Here is a 25,683-nt window from a genome sequence, read left to right as displayed (position 1 = left end):
TGGCAACCTTGGTTAGCGCGCACTGTGCCCAGCCTGCCACAGGAGTCGCTGGTGCGCGATGAGACAAGGACATCCCTACCGACCAAGCCCTCCCTAACCGGGACGACGCTAGGCCAATTGTGCGTCGTCCCACGGACCTCCCGGTCGCGGCCGGTTACGACAGAGCCTGGGCGCGAACCCAGGGACTCTGATGGCACAGCTGGCGCTGCAGTACAGCACCCTTAACCACTGCGCCACCCGGGAGGCCATGTACATATTCTTAATCATTCCTTTACACTTGTGTGTGTATAAGGTAGTTGTTGTTCAGTTGTTAGATTACTTGTTAGCTATTACTGCACGGTCGGAACTAGAAGCACAAGCATTTCGCTACACTCGCATTAACATCTGCTAACCGTGTGTATGTGACCAATGACATTTGATTTGATTTGGACTGTATCTTTCTTGACATTAACTCCACTGATTTTGCTTCACAGCTTTGCTATTTTGTGCAGCTGGTTTTCATTTGCGATGGATAGCTGATTGTACCAGGCTTGGAAACAGAAAGTGAGAACACTCTGAACAAAGGATTTATAGAATTGAGTTGTTATTCTTTTATTGACCTGATATATATTTAATCTCCTCAGGAAATACAGTCTTTGTTGTCCCTTTTTGTATAGCTGTTTTGTGTTTGCAGTCCAGGAGAGTTGAGTCAATTATAGTGTCACGCCCTGACCTTAGAGATCCTTATTATTCTCTATGTTTGGTTAGGTCAGGGTGTGACTCGGGGGGGAAAGTCTGTTTTCTATTCCTTTGTTTTGGCCGAGTGTGGTTCCCAATCAGAGGCAGCTGTCTATCGGTGTCTCTGATTGGGGATCATATATAAGTTGTCATTTTCTGTTTGGGTTTTGTGGGATCTTGTTTTCTGTTTAGTTTCTTAGCCTTACAGAACTGAGCGTTTTTCTTTTTTTTTGTCTTTGTTATTTTGTTTTGGTGTCATCAATAAAAAGACGATGTACGCCTACCACACTCCACTCTTCATTGTACTAACGATAGCCGTAACAGAAGATCCCACCAAAAACGGACCAAGCAGCATGGCCAGGAGGACTGGACATGGGAGGACATCTTAGAGGGTAAAGGATCCTGGACGTGGGAGGAGATCCAGGCCGGACGGAGGCAGCGAGGGACGAACAACGTCGACACCGGGGTTCGCGACCTCGAAGCAAGCACGAGAGGCAGCACATTTTTGGGGGGGGCACATGGGGAGATTGGCGGAGTCAGGGTTTAGACCTGACCAACTCCCCGTGCTTACCGTGGGGAGCGTGTGACCGGTCAGGCACCGTGTTATGCGGTGCGCATTCACAGCCCGGTGCGCTCTGTTCCAGCTCACCGCAGTTGCCGTGCTAGAGTGGGCATTCAGCCAGGACGGATTGTCCCGGCTCAGCGCTCCTGGTCTCCGGTGCGTCTCTTCGGCCCAGGATATCCTGCGCCAGCTCTACGCACGGTATCCCCAGTTCGCCAGCACAATTCAGTGCGGCCTGTTCCAGCTCCCCGCACTTGCCGGGCTACAGGCAGATGTGACGCTTGGCATTCAAATGAAATCACATTTTATTTGTCACATGCGCATTTTATTTGTCAAGCGCGCTCCCCGTGGCCTGGTTTATATGCGAACTGGAACGGTCCAGTAGGCTCTCCGTTCCAGGACAACACAATCCAAATATTTGATTATCATCGAGCTCAAGGAGATGGGACGCTAGTCATTCAGGGATTTGGGATTATTCACTTTGGGAAGGGGCCCAATAGTTGCAGTTTTCCAGATTTCGGGGATTCTGCAGCTGTCCAGTAACACTTGAAGAAGTCTTCTGTATATGTCACACAGTTGCCATTTACACGCCCTGATAAGCTGCCAGCTTAGATCACCACAGCTTGTTGGTTCCAAGGATAGAGTTTAAAGAAGACCTGAAGGACATCCTTTTCAGAGATAATTATGGGACTGTCATTTGGGAGGGGTAAGTCATTTACAGGAGGCCTGCCCGCTGTTTCAAATCTATCAAAAAAGGTGTTAAGTTGTTTGTCTCGGCTGTTGTCAGTAAGCGGCACTGCTGACAGGGTTTTCTTCTCCATACATTTGTGTAAGTCTATGGAAGGGGGTGAGAACCATGAGCCTCCTAGGTTTTGTATTGAAGTCAATGTACCCAGAGGAGGACGGAAAATAGCTGTCCTCCGGCTACACCATGGTGCTACTGCAAAGAGTGCTGTTGAGGCTACTGTAGACCTTCATTGCAAAACAGTGTGTTTTAATCAGATATTTGGTGACATGTTTTGTCTAAAAAGGATACAGTTTATCATGTTTTGTATATTTTTTTAATGAAATTCTCTGAGTAGAATGTTCCTCTCCTTCTTTCTCTGAGGAGCCTCCACTGTATCTAACGTAATTGAAAGTGCTCAAACAAATCAATTAGAATAGCCTATTAGGATTAAAATTAAGATTTCTATCATGATTCTAACTGTAATAGGCTAGAATTCTAGTAGCCTACGCTATTTAGCAACACAGACAAAGCAAAGTTGTGATAGTCATTCATGCTGGATAGGAGCCAAGGGGAACCTCAAACAAATCCATCAAATGGCTTAGCACAGAGATAACACACACACACCGGCCAGAAAGTTAAACCCAGCATCATTACCTTGTGTTTCCGCTGCTAACCCGGTCCAAATCACACAGACACAGAGTAGCGCTGATAGGGCACCGATTCGGTAATGGCCCGGTGGCATGGCTTCACACAACCAGACAGAGCCGTTCTGTCCAGATAGACCTGCTAACGGAATGCACGCGGAGAATAGGTTGGTGTTCGACAGCCGGTCTGCACAGCGATCTTCTAGATGTGCCGTTTGTTTTTCTACACCTCTGTCAGCGCACAGTGTGGTGATTTCTCTGCCGTCCGCATGTCCTGCCTCCCTTCGCCTGAACCTCGCAATGTGCCACGTCTCTTCTGCCTCTTCTGCTCTTTCTGTCCTGATCTCTCTCTCTCTCTCTCTCTCCTTCCGCTATGCTGTGCCAAACTGCATGCCTCTCGATCTCTCACACTGCGCGCACACACACGTGCACATACGTTTTACACACACGCACACACACACACACACACACACACACACACACACACACACACACACACACACACACACACACACACACACACACGGAGCTTGTAAGGACAGATCAATACATTAAAATATACAGTATGTCCTGGCTCCAAATACCAAACAGAAGTCGTGCTGAAGCTGCTAAAATGAAAAAGAAAGCTTAAAATATTCAGCCTAAATGTTAATTTACTGTCTTTTCATACTTGAAAGGGATTTAGTCTACCACAGACAATGTACCTGCCTTTGTCAATAATTAGGAATTAAAACTGCTGATTGTCGTTAGACATTGTGTGTGAGTGTGTGTGTGTGTGCCAACAGAGCTCTACCCCTTGGTATTCACCTAGCAAATGCCAGTATCCATGGCGATGCCCTGTTGTACATCTGAAAGGACAGAGGGCAAAAGGGGAGCAGAGAAACACAGAAAAGAGAGTGCAGAAAGAAAGTCTCGCTGTGTTACACTTAAAATGGATAGAGAATGAATAGAGAGAGAGAATGAATAGAGAGCATGACTAGATAGATAGAAAGTATTGGGTTTAGAGAGAGATGGAAAGTATTGGGGATAAGATAGACAGAAAGTATTGGGTTTAGAGAGAGACAGAAAGTATTGGGTTTAGAGAGAGACAGAAAGTATTGGGTTTAGAGAGAGATAGAAATTATTGGGTTTAGAGAGACAGAAAGTATTGGGTTTAGAGAGAGATAGAAAGTATTGGGGATAAGAGAGATAGAAAGTATTGGGTTTAGAGAGAGACAGAAAGTATTGGGTTTAGAGAGACAGAAAGTATTGGGGATAAGATAGATAGAAAGTATTGGGTTTAGAGAGAGATAGAAAGTATTGGGTTTAGAGAGACAGAAAGTATTGGGGATAAGATAGATAGAAAGTATTGGGTTTAGAGAGAGATAGAAAGTATTGGGTTTAGAGAGAGATAGAAAGTATTGGGTTTAGAGAGAGATAGAAAGTATTGGGTTTAGAGAGAGATAGAAAGTATTGGGTTTAGAGAGAGAGATAGAAAGTATTGGGGATAAGATAGATAGAAATTATTGGGGATAAGATAGATAGAAAGTATTGGGTTTAGAGAGATAGACAGAAAGTATTGGCTTTAGAGAGAGATAGAAAGTGTTAGGGATAAGATAGACAGAAAGTATTGGCTTTAGAGAGAGATATAAAGTGTTAGGGATAAGATAGACAGAAAGTATTGGCTTTAGAGAGAGATAGAATGTTTTAGGGATAAGATAGACAGAAAGTATTGGCTTTAGAGAGAGATAGAAAGTGTTAGGGATAAGATAGACAGAAAGTATTGGATTTAGAGATAGAAAGTGTTAGGGATAAGATAGACAGAAAGTATTGGGTTTAGAGATAGAAAGTGTTAGGGATAAGATAGACAGAAAGCATTGGGTTTAGAGATAGAATGTGTTAGGGATAAGATAGACAGATAAATGTGTAGAGTTTAGAGAGATAGATTGAATGTATTGGGTTTAGAGAGAGATAGATATTTGCAGGGTTTAGAGAGATAGATTGAATGTATTGGGTTTAGATAGAGAGATGGATATTTGCAGGGTTTAGAGAGATAGATTGAATGTATTGGGTTTAGATAGAGAGATGGATATTTGCAGGGTTTAGAGAGATAGATTGAATGTATTGGGTTTAGATAGAGAGATAGATATTTGCAGGGTTTAGAGAGATAGATTGAATGTATTGGGTTTAGATAGAGAGATGGATATTTGCAGGGTTTAGAGAGATAGATTGAATGTATTGGGTTTAGATAGAGAGATGGATATTTGCAGGGTTTAGAGAGATAGATTGAATGTATTGGGTTTAGATAGAGAGATGGATATTTGCGGGGTTTAGAGCAAGATATTTTTACATTTGAGTCATTTAACAGACACTCTTATCAGAGCAACTTACAGGAGAAATTAGGGTTAAGTGCCTTGCTTAAGGGCACATGGACAGATCTGTCATCTAGTCGGTTCTGGGATTCAAACCATTAACCTTTCGGAATGAATTGAAACGCTGACTGCGAGCCAGGCCTAATCGCTCAACATCAGTGCCCGACCTCACTAATGCTCTTGTGACCGAATGGAAGCAATTCCCCGCAGCAATGCTCCAACATCTAGTGGAAAGTCTTCCCAGAAGAGTGGAGGCTGTTATATCAGCAAAGGGGGGAACAACTCCATATCAATACCCATGATTTTGGAATGAGATGTCTGACGAGCAGGTGTCCACATACTTTTGGTCATGTCGTGTAAATAGAAAGTGTTGGGGTTTTAGGATTGAGTTATGCAACTAGATGCCTCATTAAGGACCACAGCAGCTGGCCCTCTCCATCTGTCCCTTTCATAGTCCCCAATCTCCTCAACTATCACATGCAGTGCTTGTGTGTGTGTGTGACAGAGAGAGAGAGAGAGAGAGAGAGAGAGAGAGTCTGTGGTGGTCTGAGGAGCTGTCTAGGCTTGAAAGTATTGTGCTCTGTAGTGCGCATCACTGCATTTGCACACACACACACACACACACTAAGGACGCAACAGAGTGGGACGGTGAGTGTTACGTAATACGCAAGTCCAGGACTCGGACTCGACCAGTCGTGCCTTTGTTGTCAGAAAGTCTCTCTCCCTTGTTATTATTCAACATGATGTATATATATATAAAAGCAGATATCAGATAGCGGCTGGCGTTACCAATGTTCAGGACAGTAAGTTATTCAGCATTCTACGTTGCAACATGTAGCTTTGAGCACTAACAAGGGACTCGTGACTCGAGCACAAAGGACTCGGACTTGAATGCTAGGGACTTGGCACTCGATTCGGACTGGAGGTTTAGTGACTTGACTACATTATTGTCCCCTCCCCTCCCCCCACCAATCTCTCTCTCACTCTCGCTCTCGTACTCACACACACACACAGACACACACACCACAGAGACCCAGCACTGAGCCTGTCATGTCCTACACAGTAACAGGGCTGGTAGGATTTACATACTAATCACCACAGCAGCAGCACTAAGACATCCACCTCTCCACCTTTTACCCAGACCCAATTAACATTCTCTTCCTTCTCCCTGAAGTGTACACCCGTTGTCACCTTCTCAGGGAGTTAAAAGCATAGGATTGGCGTGTAAAACGCATGATAGTCCCTCTGTCGACACAAACACAATGCTTATCAATCCTTGGGGGGGGAGTGTACGAGTGCAACACTTCAGGGAGAGACGTGCCAGAAATGGATCCCGTTTTGCCGTACAGATGGATCAAAACGAAGTGAGAGAGTCAAACATCATATAGGCTGCTGTCCATGGTGCTGAAATACTCAACACTTCAGGGAGAGACGTGCCAGAAATGGATCCCGTTTTGCCGTACAGATGGATCAAAACGAAGCCAGAGAGTCAAACATCATATAGGCTGCTGTCCATGGTGCTGAAACACTCAACACTATCAGGCCACAGGAACCAGTGGTGTTCAGATCACAGAGATGTGCACGATAGAAACACAGTAAAGCTTCCGTGCCTCTGTTCGTTCTCTAATGGTAAAACATCTAAGATGCTAAGCAGTATCACAGTGTTCTCCCCATCCCCGATAACAAAGGAATGGTCGAGGTATGGAGAGAAGTATTACTGGGAGATCTCTCAGTACTCACCTCCTGGCTTTCCCCCACCACCACACCCTCGCTCTCTCCACTTTCCCTATCCCTCCCTCCCTGCCTCCCTTTCTCTCTCTACCCTCTCACTCTCTCCTAGGAGAGTGAGGGGGAAGGCATCAGAGGGGAGAGATGTGCTTATGCGGCACGTGCGTGTGTGTGTGTACGCAGAAGAGAGGGGGGATAAGCCTCTGCAGTGAGACAAGCTCAATGATTATCACAGACCCGCAGTCTTACCATCTCACACTCACACTGTAGTATTCTAGCATTTATGTGGTGTGTGTGTGTCAGAAAGGTCACTGTCAACAGTTAAGCTCGCATAAGCTAACTCACACCACACACACACACACACACACACACACACACACACAAATATGCAGTGGGTGATACTGTAGGTCATGCACTAGTAGTTGTATTGATTCATTGAACTCCTGGCTCCTTGTCCTCTGAACACTGAGACACACACAACATGGAAAACAGTGTTAGCCATTGAACAGCACAAGATCAATATGCATCTCTCCTTCTCCGTTTCCTTCCTCTCTGCCTCTCTCTCATTGTCATGGCTGTCCCTGAAACCAGTAAGGAATCTCCTTTCCATCCCACACACACTCAGCCGTGCACTGTCGAATGAGGGGGCTAAGTGTGTGTGTGCAATATGTGTGGCACTGTGTGTGTGTGTTTGTGTGCCGTGCATATGGAGTAGCCCTGTGGCCATGGCAGCTTTCTGTAGATCTCTTCAACTCCTCTCAGAAGGTTTCTATCGCTACGGAGACCATGTTTAGTTTTCATGTGTTACAACACCATCAACAGGAACTAGCGCTGGGACTCACTACGTGCCTGTTGACTTACCGTACATCAACAAGCCTGCATGTCTCCCATGGTCCACTTTTTCTCCAAAGGCTTGATTGACTGTGTAGAAGACTCATTCTAATGCACACAAATCTGTGGATGGGGGACTTGTGCTTCTGTTATTACGTATCTCAGATCAACATTAAATCAAATCAAATCAAATTTATTTATATAGCCCTTCTTACATCAGCTGATATCTCAAACTGCTGTACAGAAACCCAGCCTAAAACCCCAAACAGCAAGCAATGCAGGTGTAGAAGCACGGTGGCTAGGAAAAACTCCATAGAAAGGCCAAAACCTAGGAAGAAACCTAGAGAGGAACCAGGCTATGTGGGGTGGCCAGTCCTCTTCTGGCTGTGCTGGGTGGAGATTATAACAGAACATGGGCAAGATGTTCAAATGTTCATAAATGACCAGCATGGTCAAATAATAATAATCACAGTAGTTGTCGAGGGTGCAGCAAGTCAGCACCTCAGGAGTAAATGTCAGTTGGCTTTTCATAGCCGATCATCCGCTCCTGCTGTCTCTAGAGAGTTGAAAACAGCAGGTCTGGGACAGGTAGCACGTCCAGTGAACAGGTCAGGGTTCCATAGCCGCAGGCAGAACAGTTGAAACTGGAGCAGCAGCACGGCCAGGTGGACTGGGAACAGCAAGGAGTCATCGTGCCAGGTAGTCCTGACGCACGGTCCTAGGGCTCAGGTCCTCCGAGAGAGAGAAAGAAAGAATTAGAGAGAGCATACTTAAATTCACACAGGACACCGGATAAGACAGGAGAAGTACTCCAGATGTAACAAACTGACCCTAGACCCCCGACACAAACTACTGTAGCATAAATACTGGAGGCTGAGACAGGAGGGGTCAGGAGACATTGTGGCCCCATCCGATGATACCCCCGGACAGGGCCAAACAGGAAGGATATAACCCCACCCACTTTGCCAAAGCACAGCCCCCACACCACTAGAGGGATATCTTCAACCACCAACTTACCATCCTGAGACAAGGCCGAGTATAGCCCACAAAGATCTCCGCCACGGCACAACCCAAGGGGGGGGGGGGGGGGGGGGCGCCAACCCAGACAGGAAGATCACGTCAGTGACTCAACCCTCTCAAGTGACGCATGAAAGAGCACCAGTAAGCCAGTGACTCAGCCCCTGTAATAGGGTTAGAGGCAGAGAATCCCAGTGGAGAGAGGGGAACCGGCCAGACAGAGATAGCAAGGGCGGTTCGTTGCTCCAGGGCATTTCCGTTCACCTTCACACTCCTGGGCCAGACTACACTCAATCATATGACCCACTGAAGAGATGAGTCTTCAGTAAAGACTTAAAGGTTGAGACCAAGTCTGTGTCTCTCACATGGGTAGGCAGACCGTTCCATAAAAATAGAGCTCTATAGGAGAAAGCCCTGCCTCCAGCTGTTTGCTTAGAAATTCTAGGGACAATTAGGAGGCCTGCGTCTTGTGACCGTAGCGTATGTGTACAGCAGGACCAAATCAGAAAGATAGGTAGGAGCAAGCCCATGAAATGCTTTGTAGGTTAGCAGTAAAACCTTGAAATCAGCATTTGCCTTAACAGGAAGCCAGTGTAGGGAGGCTAGCACTGGAGTAATATGATCCATTTTTTTTGTTTCTAGTTAGGATTCTAGCAGCCGTATTTAGCACTAACTGAAGTTTATTTAGTGCTTTATCCGGGTAGCCGGAAAGTAAAGCATTGCAGTAGTCTAACCTAGAACTAACAAAAGCATGGATTAATTTTTCTGCATCATTTTTGGACAGAAATGCAATGTTACGTAGATGGAAAAAAGCTGTCCTTGAAACAGTCTTGATATGTTCTTCAAAAGAGAGATTAGAGTCCAGAGTAACGCCGAGGTCCTTCAGTTTTATTTGAGACGACTGTACAACCATCAAGATTAATTGTCAGATTCATCAGAAGATCTCTTTGTTTCTTGGGACCTAAAACAAGCATCTCTGTTTTGTCCGAGTTTAAAAGTAGAAAGTTTGCAGCCATCCACTTCCCTTATGTCTGAAACACAGGCTTCTAACGAGGGCAATTTTGGCAATTTCATTTAATTGAAATGTACAGCTTTGTGTCATCCGCATAGCAGTGAAAGTTAACATTATGTTTTCGAATGTCATCCCCAAGAGGTAAAATATATAGTGAAAACAATAGTGTTCCGGAACGGAAAACGGAACCTTGAGTAACACCGAAATGTACAGTTGATTTGTCAGAGGACAAACCATTCACAGAGATAAACTGATATCTTTCCGACAGATAAGATCTAAACCAGGCCAGAACTTGTCTGTGTAGACCCATTTGGGTTTCCAATATCTCCAAAAGAATGTGATGATCGATGGTATCAAAAGCAGCACTAAGGTCTAGGAGCACGAGGACAGATGCAGAGCCTCGGTCTGACGCCATTAAAAGTTAATTTACCACCTTCAGTCTCAGTGCTATGATGGGGTCTAAAACCAGACTAAAGCATTTCGTATACATTATTTGTCTTCAGGAAGGCAGTGAGTTGCTGCGCAACAGCCTTTTCTAAAAATGTTGAGAGGAATGGAAGATTCGATATAGGCCTATAGCTTTTTATATTTTCTGGGTCAAGGTTTGGCTTTTTCAAGAGAGGCTTTATTACTGGCACTTTAGTGAGTTTGGTACACATCCGGTGGATAGAGAGACATTTATTATGTTCAACATAGGAGGGCCAAGCACAGGAAGCAGCTCTTTCAGTAGTTTAGTTGGAATAGGGTCCAGTATGCAGCTTGAAGGTTTAGAGGCCATGGTTATTTTCATCATTGTATCAAGAGATGTAGTACTAAAACTCTTGAGTGTCTCTCTTGATCTTAGATCCTGGCAGAGTTGTGCAGACTCAGGACAACTGAGCTTTGGAGGAATACACAGATTTAAAGAGGAGTCCATAATTAGCTTTCTAATGATCATGATCTTTTCCTCAATGACGTTAATGAATTTATTACTGCTGAAGTGAAAGCCATCCTCACTTGGGGAATGCTGCTTTTTAGTTAGCTTTACGACAGTATCAAAAATACATTTTGGATTGTTCTTATTTTCCTCAATTAAGTTGGAAAAATAGGATGATCGAGCAGCAGTAAGGGCTCTACGGTACTGCACGGTACTGTCTTTCCAAGCTAGTCGGAAGACTTCCAGTTTGGTGTGGCGCCATTTCCGTTCCAATTTTCTGGAAGCTTGCTTCAGAGCTCGGGTATTTTCTGTGTACCAGGGAGCTAGTTTCTTATGAGAAATGTTTTTAGTTTTTAGGGGCGCAACTGCATCTAGGGTATTGCGCAAGGTTAAATTGAGTTCCTCAGTTAGGTGGTTAACTGATTTTGTAGGCAGAGGGAGTCTGGAAGGGCATCAAGAAATCTTTGTGTTGTCTGAGAATTTATAGCACGACTTTTGATGCTCCTTGGTTGGGGTCTGAGCAGATTATTTGTTGCGATTGCAAACGTAATAAAATGGTGGTCCGATAGTCCAGGATTATGAGGAAAAACATTAAGATCCACAACATTTATTCCATGGGACAAAACTAGGTCCAGAGTATGACTGTGACAGTGAGTAGGTCCAGAGACATGTTGAACAAAACCCACTGAGTCGATGATGGCTCCGAAAGCCTTTTGGAGTGGGTTTGTGGACTTTTCCATGTGAATATTAAATTCACCAAAGATTAGAATATTCTCTGCTATGACTACAAGGTCCGATAGGAATTCAGGGAACTCAGTGAGGAACGCTGTATATGTCCCAGGAGGCCTGTAAACAGTAGCTATAAGGGATTAGGGATTTCGTCCTCAGCTCTTTTTGATTTCCTCATCCAGTCGATCCCTCAAACCACTCTCTTTCTCACAAACACCCACACTCTCTCGTCAGTTTCATTAGTATTCAGTCGATATGTCGCTGCCGTTAAAGTGGTCAATTCCACCGGTCAAGCTACAAGCCATCAGGGACGCAATCAGCTCCGTAATCATCTGAATTATTCCACATTATCCTGCTATTTATGTTTCATATGAAACCCGACTGGATGGGCTCATTACTGAAGGCCTGTATTTATGTCTGAATGTTATGGGAGAAATATGAGCCAGCATTGCAATCAGAGGACGAGGTCTTGTATTCGTCTGGCATAGAGAATGTGCAGCTGTTATGCAGGCTTTTGAGTAGGCTTAGTTAAAGAGAAATGGGTGTTGTGTTACAATGTTGAAGTTTGTGTCAAATACACTTATGGCCAACACTTTCAATGGTCTACTCTTTCCCTCTTTCATTAAATGGATGCATCTCTCTCTCTCTCATCCGTTCATCTTTCTCTCTGCTCTCTTCCCAAAACGGTACTCTTTGATGGCCTGTCTAGGAGCAAGTGTGTGTGTCTGCTTATATGAGAATTTGTGTGTGTGTGTGTGTGTTAGTGAGTCTGTGTGGGTTCTCCTTAGGGGTGCGGTGGTCGCACACTCAGCTCATGTTTTCTCCACTCTGTTCTCCACTGACTGCAGAGATCCGAGCTCACAGAGTTGCATTAAATATACATCCCACGGCTGTCTGCAGAACACAAACACACACATATACTGTAGAGAATGAACTGAGGCTCACACAAAAACAAACTGCTTGCTTTATGTATTTTCAGCAACATCACCGTTAAAAGACATCCCTCATTACGCCACACACACTAAGGTTACACAGTCACACACTACAACGCTGTATACGCTTACACAGTAGGCTAAACATAGTCACTCACTACTACTGTTACTAGTCTTGGAAATCCCAGACCTAGGGTAGCAACTACATTGGAGCATTGTGGGAGGCAATCTGTCTGTCTCGACTAGAGAGACTGCTACTGTGCTCGCCAACTCACCACACAGTGGATAGGATTTTCCAACGGGATTGTCCCTCAAAAAGAAACTGGAACACAAGCGGCATGAATCCATAGAGAATGATAGAGGCCTCTAGTGGTCAAAAGGCTGTATTAGCATGGGCAGTGCCACTGAGGGCTTCCACCACTGTAATGTAGTCAACTTCATTGGCTGATCCCTCCTGGTAACCCATTTGGAGACATGTCCAACCAGGTCATCAGGAAGGATCAACCAATTGTGAAGGAGTAATGTACCTCTTCAAAATTGAGATTGCCTCGATTCCAACGCTGTCACTGACACTTTAATGAAACAGATACAAAGATGAGTCCTCTATCTATCTCTATGCATGAATCCAACAACAAATGTGTCTGAACCCCAAATCATCGTCCCTCGGCCCTCCATTTGCAAGTTCACGCATGCCTCCGCCAAGTGTCTCAAAGCTGAGGGAGTGAAAATGATCGAAGGTGTTAGCCCCTCTGATAGGCACTTCAACTGAGCCTGCAACGCTGCTGGCTTCATAACGAAGTGGCACGGTCTTCTTCTTCTTCAGCTGTGTTTAACGGCAGTTGGCATCCAATATTAACGTTGCATTACCGTCATCAACTGGACTGGAGTATAAATCCATTATGCTTTGTGATACAAAAATGGATAAAGAGATTTTTTTTTTTTTACCTTGCCAACTAACTTATTAACCCCCTCCATTTCATTTGTAGGCCCATCAGAGGTCAAATAGCGGGTGCTTATATTTGTACTGTTTCACACGTACAAGTGCGTGAGACACCCTCGGAGAGTGGGGTCACGGCCAGGGATCAGCCAATATTGACGGCGTGCTGGCAAAAGTCTACTACTCACCGGGAGCCTCTTAGGACCCGTGACCCATTTCCTCTACCTTCTTCACCACCTCAGCACACAACACCTTCTGTACAACTCTGACCCTGGCAACCTCCTCCTGCTTCTCTCACACCGGACACTTCTGATCCCCAGCAACATGGGCACCCCCACAGTTAACACATACCACTTGTTTCACTGATACTACACATTTCCTTGTCCCGTGCCCTCCTGCACACTTCTCACATATTGGATTCTCCCTCCTACACACTGCTGCAACATGACTATAACTTGGCAGGGTTACTCTCATCATCATCCTCAAGCTATTTACAGGTCCACGAGATGAAGGATCGCGCTGATCAGCAGGCTCACTAGAAGTCTTCTTCCTTCAACTCTAGTTTATCAACAGCAGTCCATCCAGTACTCCCCTCACTCTTCCTCCCTCCATTGCTGGCATCATCTTCATCATACTCGTCCAGACTTCACAACGCTATCACTCGGATGCCTTGTTTTTTAAATATGTTTTTTAACTTTCCATTGCCGTTTTCGAGAACATGCTCTCCACTCCATGCAGTCTTAGCCCGAGACCGCTCCACTGGGCACCCGATGAGCAATTTCACACAAAAGAATGGAGAGGGTGCCTTCAAGCAAGAGTGTTCCTTAGTTTAGGTGGATTGGGATTGGGATTCGAACAGTGCCTCTGTTCTAGGGTGCGTCGCCCCGCTTAACGGGCCAATTAGCTTTGGCGCTTAATTCTTTATTAGCGTCACCTGTCTTCTCGTCATCTTTATAATCTACAGTTTCCGAAGATGCATTTCTCTCGTTTTCTATCTGTCCAGGACCAGTCTGACGTGCAGCGTCTTCGGTAAGCATGTTCATGCGACGTTATGATTGAGGCTTTGATTGCGAAATTATTAGATGGCTGAACTCTGCTCAACGGTGAAGGATGTTTCTGATAACCACCAGAGACGTCGTTAGGTCCGCTAAATAAATATAGGCTTTGAAAAACTTCTGCACATTTAATGTGTTAGGTCTCAGTGTGCGTGACTCACGAGTGTTTTGTTTTTCCCAGGTATAGTTTTCCAAATTTGTAAAAATGCACAAACAGGAAAAACCACTGTCGATGTTATGGGGTAGGTATTTAGCTAGAAATTGTGTTCCTCGAGTGCCCATTAAATGTAGCTGTTGGACGGAATCGGTTTGGCTTTTTTAAATTCTGTTTTTGTAGGTTGTGAACTCAGTGAGTCAAAGATGGCGGAAACGTTCAAAACGGATGACACAAACTACCAACATCAACTCGCTCTGAGAACCGTAAGTCATGACTCATCTTGGAGCATTACATTTTACAATCCAAGTGCTGTACAAACACATGAACTGACTTTAGGTTTCAGGTCGTGTGTAGCAGCAGCCCAGCTGAGCACTTGATATTTTTACTACGGGCAGCACGACTGCGATCAATGCAACCTGGAACGCACTTTAAACTCAATAGTGGCACATTTGCAAATGACTGCCTTGTCCCTGGCAGATGTGTCTGGGCGCAGGCGCCAAAGGAGAGTTCAACATTGTGGAGTTGATTACTGGAGAACCGGATAACGGTAAAGGTGTAACTGTGGCGACCCTGCATGCCAGCTGCATGCCCATGGTAAGATGTAGTCCCAATTTTTCATTTGTAGGCTTAAATCTATTGCATTGCAGTTCATTTTAAATGGATCAACCTGGATTTCTATTATGAAATTGAACTACTCCTTAATGACCTAGACTACAAAGGTGAACTTATATCTGATAATGGGAGTAATCACCAGGGGTTACAGGCCTATCCTAGCTGGGATGCTAGGCTCTGAGTTTGAATGAGAATACTGTTATCGTCTGTATTCATATCTCCAGGTCAATCTCTCTGGGCTTGAACTCCACCCTCCTGTCACCTTCAGGCTGAAGAGTGGTGCTGGCCCTGTGTACATCTGTGGGGAACACATTGCCCGTGAGTAGGGGGACCAGGGATGCCCTAGATGAGGGGTTTGATGGGTGTGAAAATGAAGGGCTTAATGACTTCGGCGTTCAGCTTGTCAAGGTCTTGCGAAGTAGCTGGTTTATTACTGTGGAATCGGGTGACTAAATGGTTTAGCCAAGGGGGTGACTCTAGAGGCGGCTTGGACATCCATCAACTACAGGGCTTTCAGACTGGCAGCTGTCATCTGTGTAATTTGTTTCTTTCCAGTGGAGGATGACTTCTCAGGCATCGAGAGTGGTGATGAGGAGATGGAGGATGAGGAGGAAGACATTGAGGAGTCTCCTGTGAAGCTGACGAAAGCACTAGCCAAGAGTGGAAACGCTGCAGGGACGGTATCTGTTTGATATCAAATTCTAGGGGTTTCATTATTTTTTTGAATGATTAAGTTACCATTTCACTTGGCACGGCAAGACACGTACTTATTTCATGTGTTCTTACTCAAACTTGGCTTGACAACGAGATGGTATGCACAAACTGATCTGGGATCAGGCTAATGTTGTTCCCCCGTCTCCAGAAAAAGAAGCCAGAGGCGGCAGATGAGTAAGTCGTGTTAATCAATGCTTCTCTGACGCATTTATGAAATCATTTCCTGGAAGTGCTTTGCAGAAATGTAATTGTTGTATCTGGTTGCCAAAGCCATAATTGATGCTCTCTCCTTCCAGACCTGTGTCAGATGATGAGAACCCTCCCCAAAAGGTACTTTAATATTTACTCTGCCTTTAATATTTACGTTCCTGTTCAATCTGAGACTCCAGCTTTGTCCCAAATGGTACCCTGTTCCCTATATAGTGCACGTAGTCTTTCCTGTTAGAATCACAACTGACCTGGTTATAAAATTGTGGTTCCTATGCTTTTCAGGGAAAGGGGAGAGGAAAAGGCAGGGGAAAGTAATCCCAGGTAAGTGGTTACCTGGTGACTGCCTCAGGGTGTAATGGTAATCTCTGAGTGGGCCTCTATCTGTTGTAGAGCTGGTGTTGCAAGTACCATGGACTGGATTCCATTCCTAGGAGCACCCGTATGTGAAACGTTTGCACGCGTGACTGTCACTTTGCTAAAGTGTCTGCTAAATGGCATATATAAAATCCACTCCACTATACTGGACAAAATATAAACGCAATAGTGTTTGTCTCAGGTTGTGAGCGGAAATAAAAGATCCCAGAAATTGTCCGTAGGTACAAAGCTGCCCTTATTTTTTTTACGGCCCTTTTAGTGAGCGTTTATCCTTTGCCAAGATAATCCATCCACCTGACAGGTGTGGTACACCAATAAGCTGATTGAACAGCATGATCATTACACAGGTGCACCTTGTGTTGGGGACAAGGTAACTAAAATGTGCAGCTCTGTCACATAACACAATGCCACAGATGCCTCAAGTTGACGGAATGTGCAATTGGTATGCTGACTGCAAGAAAGTCACCAGAGATGTTGCCAGAATTTAACATCTCTACCTGAAGTCACTTAATCCCATTTTGGAGAATTTCAGTATGCCAAAATGGCCTCCACTGCAGACCATGTTTAACCACGCCAGCCTAGGACCTCCACATCCAGCTTCTTCACCTGCAGGATTGTCAGACCAGACAGCTGATGAAACTGTCTGTAATAAGGCCTTTTGTGTGGGGACATATGCTAATTGGCTGGGCCAATGCCTTAGACCCACTCATGGCTGCGCCCCCTACCCAGTCATGTATAATCCATAAATTAGGGTTAATTTATTTAAATTGATGTCCCTATAAAGCAACTCATTAACAATTTCACTGTTCAGTACATATAATTTTTTTCATTAGTCCACTAAACTCTCAAACATTTTGGGACTGTAAAGATTAGACTTCTTAAAGAAGCAAAATGTCACTCCCCACAAGACAAGTGACACTGGCTGTGTTCTCGAGCAGCTCAACTGTATGATGGGAATTTTGTTAAACCATTCCTTTGTTCTGTTTCAGGTGCTGCTGCTGCTCATCCAAATGTCCTGTCAATCAATTTAGGTGTCGCTCTACCTGTTCAGTACGTGTATTAAACTAAGTTTGTTTGTCCTGTGCTTTGTAAGTAAATCGTTTGGAAGAAATGGTTGTGTCCTTGTCATAGTTTGGTACATGTTGATTACTACCACTATGTAATTGGTTTATCACCCGTAATCTAGAAGGATGCTTTACCATTCTTCATACAAGTGTGAAACCCAGCAGTGTTGCAGTTCTTGACAAACCGGTGTACCTGGTTCAAATACCCTTAAATCGTGTCTTTCCCGTTCACCCTCAATGGCACAGCTTAAATCCTTTAAGCTGTCTACTCCCCTTCGGTTTCATGTAAAGGTGTTAATGTTGTGTGACCAGTTGACCGCAACCCAATTTGAGATGATTTGGACCGCTCAGCATATGTGGGAACACCTTCAAGACTGAAGCATGCAAAGGGTTGCTACTTTATGATTCCATGTGTTTTTCATGTGTTCATTGTAGAAAATAGTAAAAATAAACGTATCGGTGGAACAGTTTAATCTACATTTTATATTCAGTGGGCTCATTTCGAATAACCACACAATCCATCTTCAGACTCTTGACGTTATCCACATTGATTATTGTTTCCCCTCCCACCTCAACAGCCCATATGACAAAGCAAAAAATGCTAAACCTGTTTTTGATCATTTAAGTATTCAAACTGCTTACTCAGTACTTTGGCAAAACCTTTGGCAGTGATTACAGCCTCGAGTCTTCTAGGGTGTGACGCTACAAGCGAGGCACACCCTCAAGCTCTGTCTGGATGGGGAGTGTTGCTGCACAGGTCTCCAGAGATTAGATTGGGCTCTGGCTGGGCCAATCAAGGAGCCTGCGTCTCATTGGTTTGATTCTTCAGTCTTCCTCTGGGATGGAGATATTGGAGGAGCTGTGTTGTCTTGGCTGTGTACTTAGGTTTGTAGTACTGTTGGAAGGTGAACCTTACCCCCAGTCAGAGGTCCTGCTGGGGCAGTTTTTCATCAAGGATTTCTCGCTGTACTTTGCTCCATTCAGCTTTCCCCCAGTCCCCGCCGCTAAAAAACATCCACAGCATGATGCTGCCACCATGCTTCACCGTAGGAATGGTGACAGGTTTCCATCAGATGAGAGAATCTTGTTTCTCATGTTTAAGAGTCCTTTTGGCAAGCTCCAAGCGGGCTGTCACGTGCCTTTAACTGGATGGCTTCCGTCTGGCCACTCTTCCATAAAGGCCTGATTGGTGGAGTGCTGCAGGGATGGTTCTCCCATCTCCACAGAGGAGCTTTGTCAGAGTGACCATTGGGTTCTTGGTCACCTCCCTGACCAAGGCCCTTCTCCCCCATTTTTCTCAGTTTGGCTGGGCGGCCAGCTCTAGGAAGAGTCTTGTTGGTTCCAATATTGTTCCATTTTAAGAATGACGGCGGCCACTTTGGTCTTGGGAACCTCCAAAGCTGCAGAAATGAAGTACCCTTCCCCAGATCTGTGCCTCGACACAATCCTGTCTTGGAGCTCTACGGACAATTCCTTCGACCTCATGGCTTGTTTTTTTTTTTGCTCGGACATCCACTGCCAACTGTGGGACCATTCCAATGAAGTTGTGGAAACGGGATGCACCTGAGCTCAATTTCAAGTCTCATAGCAAAGTTGTTATATATTTGAACAAATGTTAAAACCTTTCTGCATTTTGTCATTATGGGGTATTGTGTCAATTGAGGAAAACAATTAATTAAATCCACTTCAGAATAAGGCTGTAACGTAACAAAATATGGAACAAGTCAAGAGGTCTGAATACGTCCCAAATGCACTGTATATCTTCTTTGGCTTGAGTGTGACTCCTTGCAACTTGCATAGGGATCTCTGAGTGGCTTCAGTTTATCCTGCCTCACACACAGACATGCAGGCTGGGGAGAGAGAGGAACACATAAAACCTTCTATTGACTACCTTGTATGTTTCCATGCTACACCTCAGCCTCTCTACTTTCCTCTTAGTCTCTCCCTGCACCCCTCCTCCCAGACCCTGAGCTGGTAGAGCTGGAGTCAGAGCCCTTCCTGCTGTGTGTGGAGGGGGGCAGCTCCTGAAGGTGGACACTGAGTGCCCTCCGACTGAATTGGCCAGGCTGCTGGTGGACTGGGCCTGTCAGATGACCGTCAGAATGTCAGAGGCTGCGTTGTGACAGTTACTGTCACCTAGGAGACGGTGGTTCTGGAACACCATGGGTTCCGACCCCAGATAGCCCTCTCCACCGCCCTCACTGACAACTCTATCCAGCAGCCTGCGTCTCATTGGTTTGGTTCTTCGGGGGGGAAGAGTTGGAGGAGCTGTCGAGTTTGGCTCGAGTCCCTGGAGGCTGCTGATGAAGCCTGGGGTTCGCTTATTTTGCCTAGACTGGCGGCTCGGGGCAGCAGTGGGGAAGGAGGTTTGAGGATGCTGTGAGGCTCCTGATGAAGGTCCTCTGGGCCCAAGGAGAGGGTTGAGGCCCCAGTAGTCTGGGAGAGAAGTAGTACTGCCATCTGCCCTCCCGTGCCACTTACGAAGACCCTCTAACAGCTCGGAGAGGGAGGAGGCCCGACCAAGACCTGAACTATCCCAATTACCAACCGAACCCCCTGGTTCTGAACCCTCATCTGGGTCCGCACAGGAGCTGGGGGAGAGGGAGGATAATCAGAAATGTAATCTATAAAAGAGGATTCGTATCTATCCAGTTGCTATTGAATTTAATTATTAAAGTTGAACTGTGCTGAATCAAATTGAACTGACAACTCACCGGAAGCTGTAAGTGCTCATGGTGTCTATGACCGACTGGTTGCTGATTGTACTGCTGCCACAGGGAATAGGGGAATATCAAAGCAGGTGAACTCTCACACACCTTAGAACAGAGACGAGCTCATTGTGACTTCTTAAACGTTTCGTGCTCGTCGCTCTTTGCTCCAGCCCTGTGGTCCTCGAACCGGTCCACCCACAGACCACAAGACAAAACCAACAGGGAGATGGTGCCAGGTGCCGCCGTAGACAGTAACAGTCAGACTACAGCTCAGACATCTAGCCACTCGCAACAAGGCTATTCCGCTCACAACCAGCATTGCAACATGCTCGGTTTGTCCACATCATCAACAGTCCTGGGATCAAGTCAGATCAGACTGGTCTAAAAACACACACAGGGACCCAGGGTTCTTACAGGTCTCTCTTTCTGGTCAAGGATTCCACAGCCGTCGCAACACTTGGGGAGAGGGGTCAAAGGTCAGTGGTAATATCAGTGATAACGTCACTTCTTTGTGAACACACCTGTACCCGTCCTTGACTCCTAACAGTCATTCTTCCCACACACACCATTGCTTTAACCCTTCCCCCGATACCGCTCTCACACCATCCAACACAGCAAGATACGAGTCACTCTCATCACTAGACTCCACTTCCTCCAGGGAGGCCTGCGGATCAACGATACGGCGGATGGATGTCTCCAGATCGGCTTGTAATGTCTGTCGGACTGTACTCAGCTCCGTCACTTGCATCTCCTGAGAATACAGAGAGAGAGAGAAAGAGAGAGATGTGTCCATTGGTGAGGTGGCAGACTGCCCACAAGGAACGCTAAGGATGTGTGTGAATGCGCCCGTGTCACTGGCCAACTGTAAGTTTATCCATGCAACTCAATACAGGCCAGAATGGATGAGTCTTATAACAACGCCCAGCCGTTATCGCATCATCAGTCATATACTCTGATGTACACACACACACACATCCGCGGATCCTGGGATTTCCTGTAGTGTGTATGTGTCTGTTGGTCAGGGTTCTCGAGGAGCATTCTTCCGTATTTAAACGGAAAAAGGAGTGATTTATTTATTCATCTTCCCCTTTCCCTGCTCTCATCCTGTCATCTCGCTCTCCCTCACACACACTAGCTCATTCACTCAAATTTACGACACACACACTAGCGCACATATGACACACCCTTTATGTGTGTGTGTGTGTCAGGGTGGGGGTTTAGTGGTTGTCATAGAGACACGAGAAGTGGGATGGGGTGTGTGTGTGTGTGTATCCTTAACCTTGAGAAGGCAATGAGGATTAATCACAGCCAGACAGTGGCACAGCTAGAGAGCGAACGCTGGGGAGACAGAGAGTGCGTGTGAGTGTGTTTGTATCTCGCTCTGAGAGCTTTGTGTGTCTGTGTGGTTGGTCATTAGGTCGTGAAAAGGCATCAGTGTTACGGACGCTCTCAGAATACATAACAGGCACGTATACACACACATACATACAGCCTACACACACACAGACGACACAAGCACTACAACTAACACCCTGCTCTTGTGCGCGCCATATATGTTTGCTGCTACTACCCTGTTCTCTCTTTGTGGTGTGTAAAGTGTGTGTAGTATGTACAGGTGAAGTCGGAAGTTTACATACACCTTAGCCAAATCCATTTAAACTCAGTTTTTCACAATTCCTGACATTTAGTCCTAGTAAAAATTCCCTGTCTTAGGTCAGTTAGGATCACCACTTTATTTTAAGAATGTGAAATGTCAGAATAATAGTAGAGTGATTTCAGCTTTTATTTCAATCACATTCCCAGTGGGTTAGAAGTTTACATACACTCAATTAGTATTTGGTAGCATTGCCTTTAAATTGTTTAACTTGGGCCAAACATTTCAGGTAGCCTTCCACAAGCTTCCCACAATAAGTTGGGTGAATTTTGTCCCATTCCTCCTGATAGAGCTGGTGTAACTGAGTCAGGTTTGTAGGCCTCCTTGCTCGCACAAGCTTTTTCAGTTCTGCCCACACATTTTCTATAGGGTTGAGGTCAGGGCTTTGTGATGGCCACTCCAATACCTTGACTTTGTTGTCCTTAAGTCATTTAGCCACAACTTTGGAAGTATGCTTGGGGTCATTGTCCATTTGGAAGACCCATTTGCCACCAAGCTTTAACTTCCTGATGTTGCTTCAATATATTCACATTTCCCTTCCTCAAGATGACATCTATTTTGTGAAGTGCACCAATCCCTCCTGCAGCAAAGCACCTCCACAACATGATGCTGCCACCCCTGTGCTTCACGGGTGGGATGGTGTTCTTCGGCTTGCAAGCCTCCCACTTTTTCCTCCAAACATAACGATGGTCATTAAGGCCAAACAGTTCCATCTTTGTTTCATCAGACCAGAGGACATTTCTCCAAAAAGTACGATCTTTGTCCCCATGTGCAGTTGCAAACCGTAGTCTGGCTTTTTTATGGCAGTTTCAGAGCAGTGGCTTCTTCCTTGCTGAGCGGACTTTCATGTCGATATTGGACTCGTTTTACTGTGGATATAGATACTTTTGTACTTGTTTCCTCCAGCATCTTCACAAGGTCCTTTGCTGTTGTTCTGGTATTGATTTGCACTTTTCTCACCAAAGTACGTTCATCTCTAGGAGACAGAACACGTCTCCTTCCTGAGCGGTATGACGGCTGCGTGGTCCCATGGTGTTTATACTTGCGTACTATTGACTGTACAGATGAACGTGGTACCTTCAAATGTTTGGAAATTGCTCCCAAGGAAGAACCAGACTTGTGGAGGTCTACAATTTTCTTTGAGGTCTTGGATGATTTCTTTTGATTTTCCCATGATGTCAAGCAAAGAGGCACTGAGTTTGAAGGTAGGCTTTGAAATACATCCACAGGTACACCTCCAATTGACTCAAATGATGTCAATTAGCCTATCAGAAGCTTCTATAGCCATGACATCATTTTCTGGTATTTTTTAAGAATGATTTTTTAAGCCTTGAGACATGGATTGTGAATGTGTGCCATTCAGAGGGGGAATTGGCAAGACAAAAGATTTAAGTGCCTTTGAACGGGCTATTGTAGTAGGTGCCAGGTGCACCGGTTTGTGTCAAGAACTGCAACGCTGCTGGGTTTTTCAAGCTCAACAGTTTCCCGTGTGTATCAAGAATGGTCCACCACTCAAAGGACATCCAGCCAACTTGACACAACTGTGGGAAGCATTGGAGTCAACATGGGCTAGCATCCCTGTGGAACGCTTTCCACACCTTGTAGAGTCCATGCCCGGATTAATTGAGGCTGTTCTGAGGGCAAAAGGCGGGGGTGCAACTCAATATTAGGAAGGTGTTCTTAATGTTTTGTACAATCAGTGTATAGTGTGTGTGTGTGTGTGTGTGTGTGTGTGTGTGTTACCAGCTCTATGCGTCTGCGGCTACTTTCCTGTTCTCTCTGAGCCAGGTCTTCCATCTCGTGGAGGCGTTGCCTGTTCTCTCTCTCCCTGGCCCCCATCTCAGCACTCTGTTCCAGCTCCTCTCCAAGGCACACACCACTCTCCCTCAGATGCAGCACCTACAGAGATTTTTCTGAGAGATTATTTTCATTCTTTCCAGAATTTCTGCTTTGGAAATATGTACACCATGCCAATGTTGCACCATGAAATTGAATTGAGAGAAAGAGAGAGATATTATTGTGACAGAGAGCGAGAGACAGAGGAAGAAGAAGTGTGTGAGTAAAGACATGCTATCTAGGGTTTACTGTCCATTTTGTGTCATCGTCTCACCTCAAACCTCTTGACCTGTCCTCTCTGGAACTCCAACTTGTTCTGCAGGTCACACACCTTGGCCTCCTGCTTACTGACGACACTACGGCCCACGGTGGACGACTCCAGGAGCTGCACCCTGGTCACACTCGTTGCAAGCTGAGGAGGAGGCGAGGAACAGAGAGGAGGAGGAGGAGGAGAGGAGAGGAGAGGCTGAAGGACAAGAGGAATGGCAGAGTGGGTTTTGCAGCCAGTCTCCTATCCACAATAACAGCATGTGAAGGTCACCATCTCCCCACATTACTCAGCTCTCAGTCCTTACCTCTTCCTGTACTGTGTGTCTCTGTTTATTGACCTCCTCCAGTTCAGCCTGCAACTCTCTGACCTGAGAGATACCACCGGAGGACTGCGAGAGAGAAAGATCAGGTTTTTGGTCATCTTTCATTTTTACTACATGTCAAAGTCTTTATACATGGTTTTGAGCCACTATGAGGCAGAGAGGGAACCCACCTGAGCGATGAGGGCTTTGTGTTTCTTCAGGAGTTCATCAAGGTCCTCCTGGTTCTCCTCTAGTCTCTTCAACAGATCTGACTTCTCATGTTGGAGCTGGACTACCTGCTCATCCACCTACACGTAGACACACACACACTTTAAAACTGCTCTCTCCAAAAGATTGTTGTCCTCACACATATACAGGATCCTATTACTGTTGGTTTCAGAAGGATTGCAAACATTTTGATGTTCACAGTTCCCGGACACGACTGATAATTATAATGTACCAGTAGTAGTAAGAGTCTAGTACAAGGCCTCTATCTCTCTCACCAGATGCTTGTGTTTGCAGATGTTCTCTAGTTCTGAGCGTTCTCCAGTTCCATGGACAGAGTCTTCTGAAAATACTCCAGCTCTCCTCGCTTCACTCTCCCCCAACTGACAGAGAGAGGGAGTGGAAGGTATGTTTAAATTTTACCCTCCTTTTTTCATGATATCCAAATTGGTAGTTAGTCTTGTCCCATCGCTGCAACTCCCGTACGGACTCGGGAGAGGTGAAGGTACGAGAGCCATGCGTCCTCAAACACGACCCTGTCAAGCCACACTGTTCGCTTAACCCGGAAGCCAGCCACATAAACATGTTGGAGGAAACAACGTACAACCGCCGACTGTACCAGCGCGCACTGCGACATGCCTGCCACAGGAGTCGCTAGAGCGCGATGGGACATGCCTGCCACAGGAGTCGCTAGAGCGCGATGCGACATGCCTGCCACAGGAGTCGCTAGAGCGCGATGCGACATGCCTGCCACAGGAGTCGCTAGAGCGCGATGCGACATGCCTGCCACAGGAGTCGCTAGAGCGCGATGCGACATGCCTGCCACAGGAGTCGCTAGAGCGCGATGCGACATGCCTGCCACAGGAGTCGCTAGAGCGCACTGCGACATGCCTGCCACAGGAGTCGCTAGAGCGCGATGTGACATGCCTGCCACAGGAGTCGCTAGAGCGCGATGCGACATGCCTGCCACAGGAGTCGCTAGAGCGCGATGCGACATGCCTGCCACAGGAGTCGCTAGAGCGCACTGCGACATGCCAGCCACAGGAGTCGCTAGAGCGCGATGGGACATGCCTGCCACAGGAGTCGCTAGAGCGCGATGGGACATGCCTGCCACAGGAGTCGCTAGAGCGCGATGCGACATGCCTGCCACAGGAGTCGCTAGAGCGCGATGCGACATGCCTGCCACAGGAGTCGCTAGAGCGCGATGCGACATGCCTGCCACAGGAGTCGCTAGAGCGCGATGGGACATGCCTGCCACAGGAGTCGCTAGAGCGCGATGGGACATGCCTGCCACAGGAGTCGCTAGAGCGCGATGGGACATGCCTGCCACAGGAGTCGCTAGAGCGCGATGGGATAAGGACATCCTGTCCCGCCAAACCCTCCCCTAACCCGGAC

At 46.1% G+C, this 25,683-nt stretch overlaps 2 protein-coding genes and 1 pseudogene across 3 annotated transcripts in view; 1 reads left to right on the top strand and 2 right to left on the bottom strand.

Annotated features, from left to right (window-relative positions):
* The window catches only part of LOC109880113 (seizure 6-like protein), a 57,146-nt gene extending 54,121 nt beyond the window's left edge, over positions 1 to 3,025 (bottom strand). The window contains exon 1 of one of the 2 annotated variants that reach the window (XM_031808921.1): positions 2,661 to 3,025. In XM_031808921.1, the coding sequence (XP_031664781.1) occupies positions 2,661 to 2,748 (88 nt within the window). In that variant the 5' untranslated portion in view covers positions 2,749 to 3,025. The remainder of the gene's footprint in view (positions 1 to 2,660) is intronic. The other variant, XM_031808922.1, reaches the window with a different exon arrangement.
* A 9,169-nt stretch (positions 3,026 to 12,194) lies between these two features.
* On the top strand, positions 12,195 to 17,337 carry LOC109884658 (nucleoplasmin). The gene is made up of 10 exons (XM_020476601.2): positions 12,195 to 14,132; positions 14,340 to 14,400; positions 14,496 to 14,578; positions 14,793 to 14,909; positions 15,152 to 15,245; positions 15,483 to 15,607; positions 15,790 to 15,815; positions 15,938 to 15,971; positions 16,134 to 16,172; positions 17,216 to 17,337. Exons 2-9 carry the CDS (start codon positions 14,364 to 14,366, stop codon positions 16,164 to 16,166), a joined length of 549 nt encoding a protein of 182 aa, XP_020332190.1. The 5' UTR covers positions 12,195 to 14,132; positions 14,340 to 14,363; the 3' UTR covers positions 16,167 to 16,172; positions 17,216 to 17,337.
* A 409-nt stretch (positions 17,338 to 17,746) lies between these two features.
* The window catches only part of LOC109884656 (unconventional myosin-XVIIIb-like), a 46,382-nt pseudogene continuing 38,445 nt past the window's right edge, over positions 17,747 to 25,683 (bottom strand).

This window comes from Oncorhynchus kisutch, linkage group LG29, assembly GCF_002021735.2.
Source record: "Oncorhynchus kisutch isolate 150728-3 linkage group LG29, Okis_V2, whole genome shotgun sequence".
Lineage (NCBI taxonomy): Eukaryota > Metazoa > Chordata > Actinopteri > Salmoniformes > Salmonidae > Oncorhynchus > Oncorhynchus kisutch.
The sequence above is the reverse complement of the archived record's forward strand: the minus strand, read 5'-3'. Positions and strand labels throughout refer to the sequence as shown.

Bases quoted from the DNA above. Each gene is read 5' to 3' on its own strand.
- LOC109884658 (XM_020476601.2), top strand. From the start codon at position 14,364: ATGCACAAACAGGAAAAACCACTGTCGATGTTATGGG. The intron at 15,246-15,482 runs GTGAGTAGGGGG...GTTTCTTTCCAG, and splicing joins CTGTGGGGAACACATTGCCC to TGGAGGATGACTTCTCAGGC. The intron at 15,608-15,789 runs GTATCTGTTTGA...CCCCGTCTCCAG, and splicing joins GTGGAAACGCTGCAGGGACG to AAAAAGAAGCCAGAGGCGGC.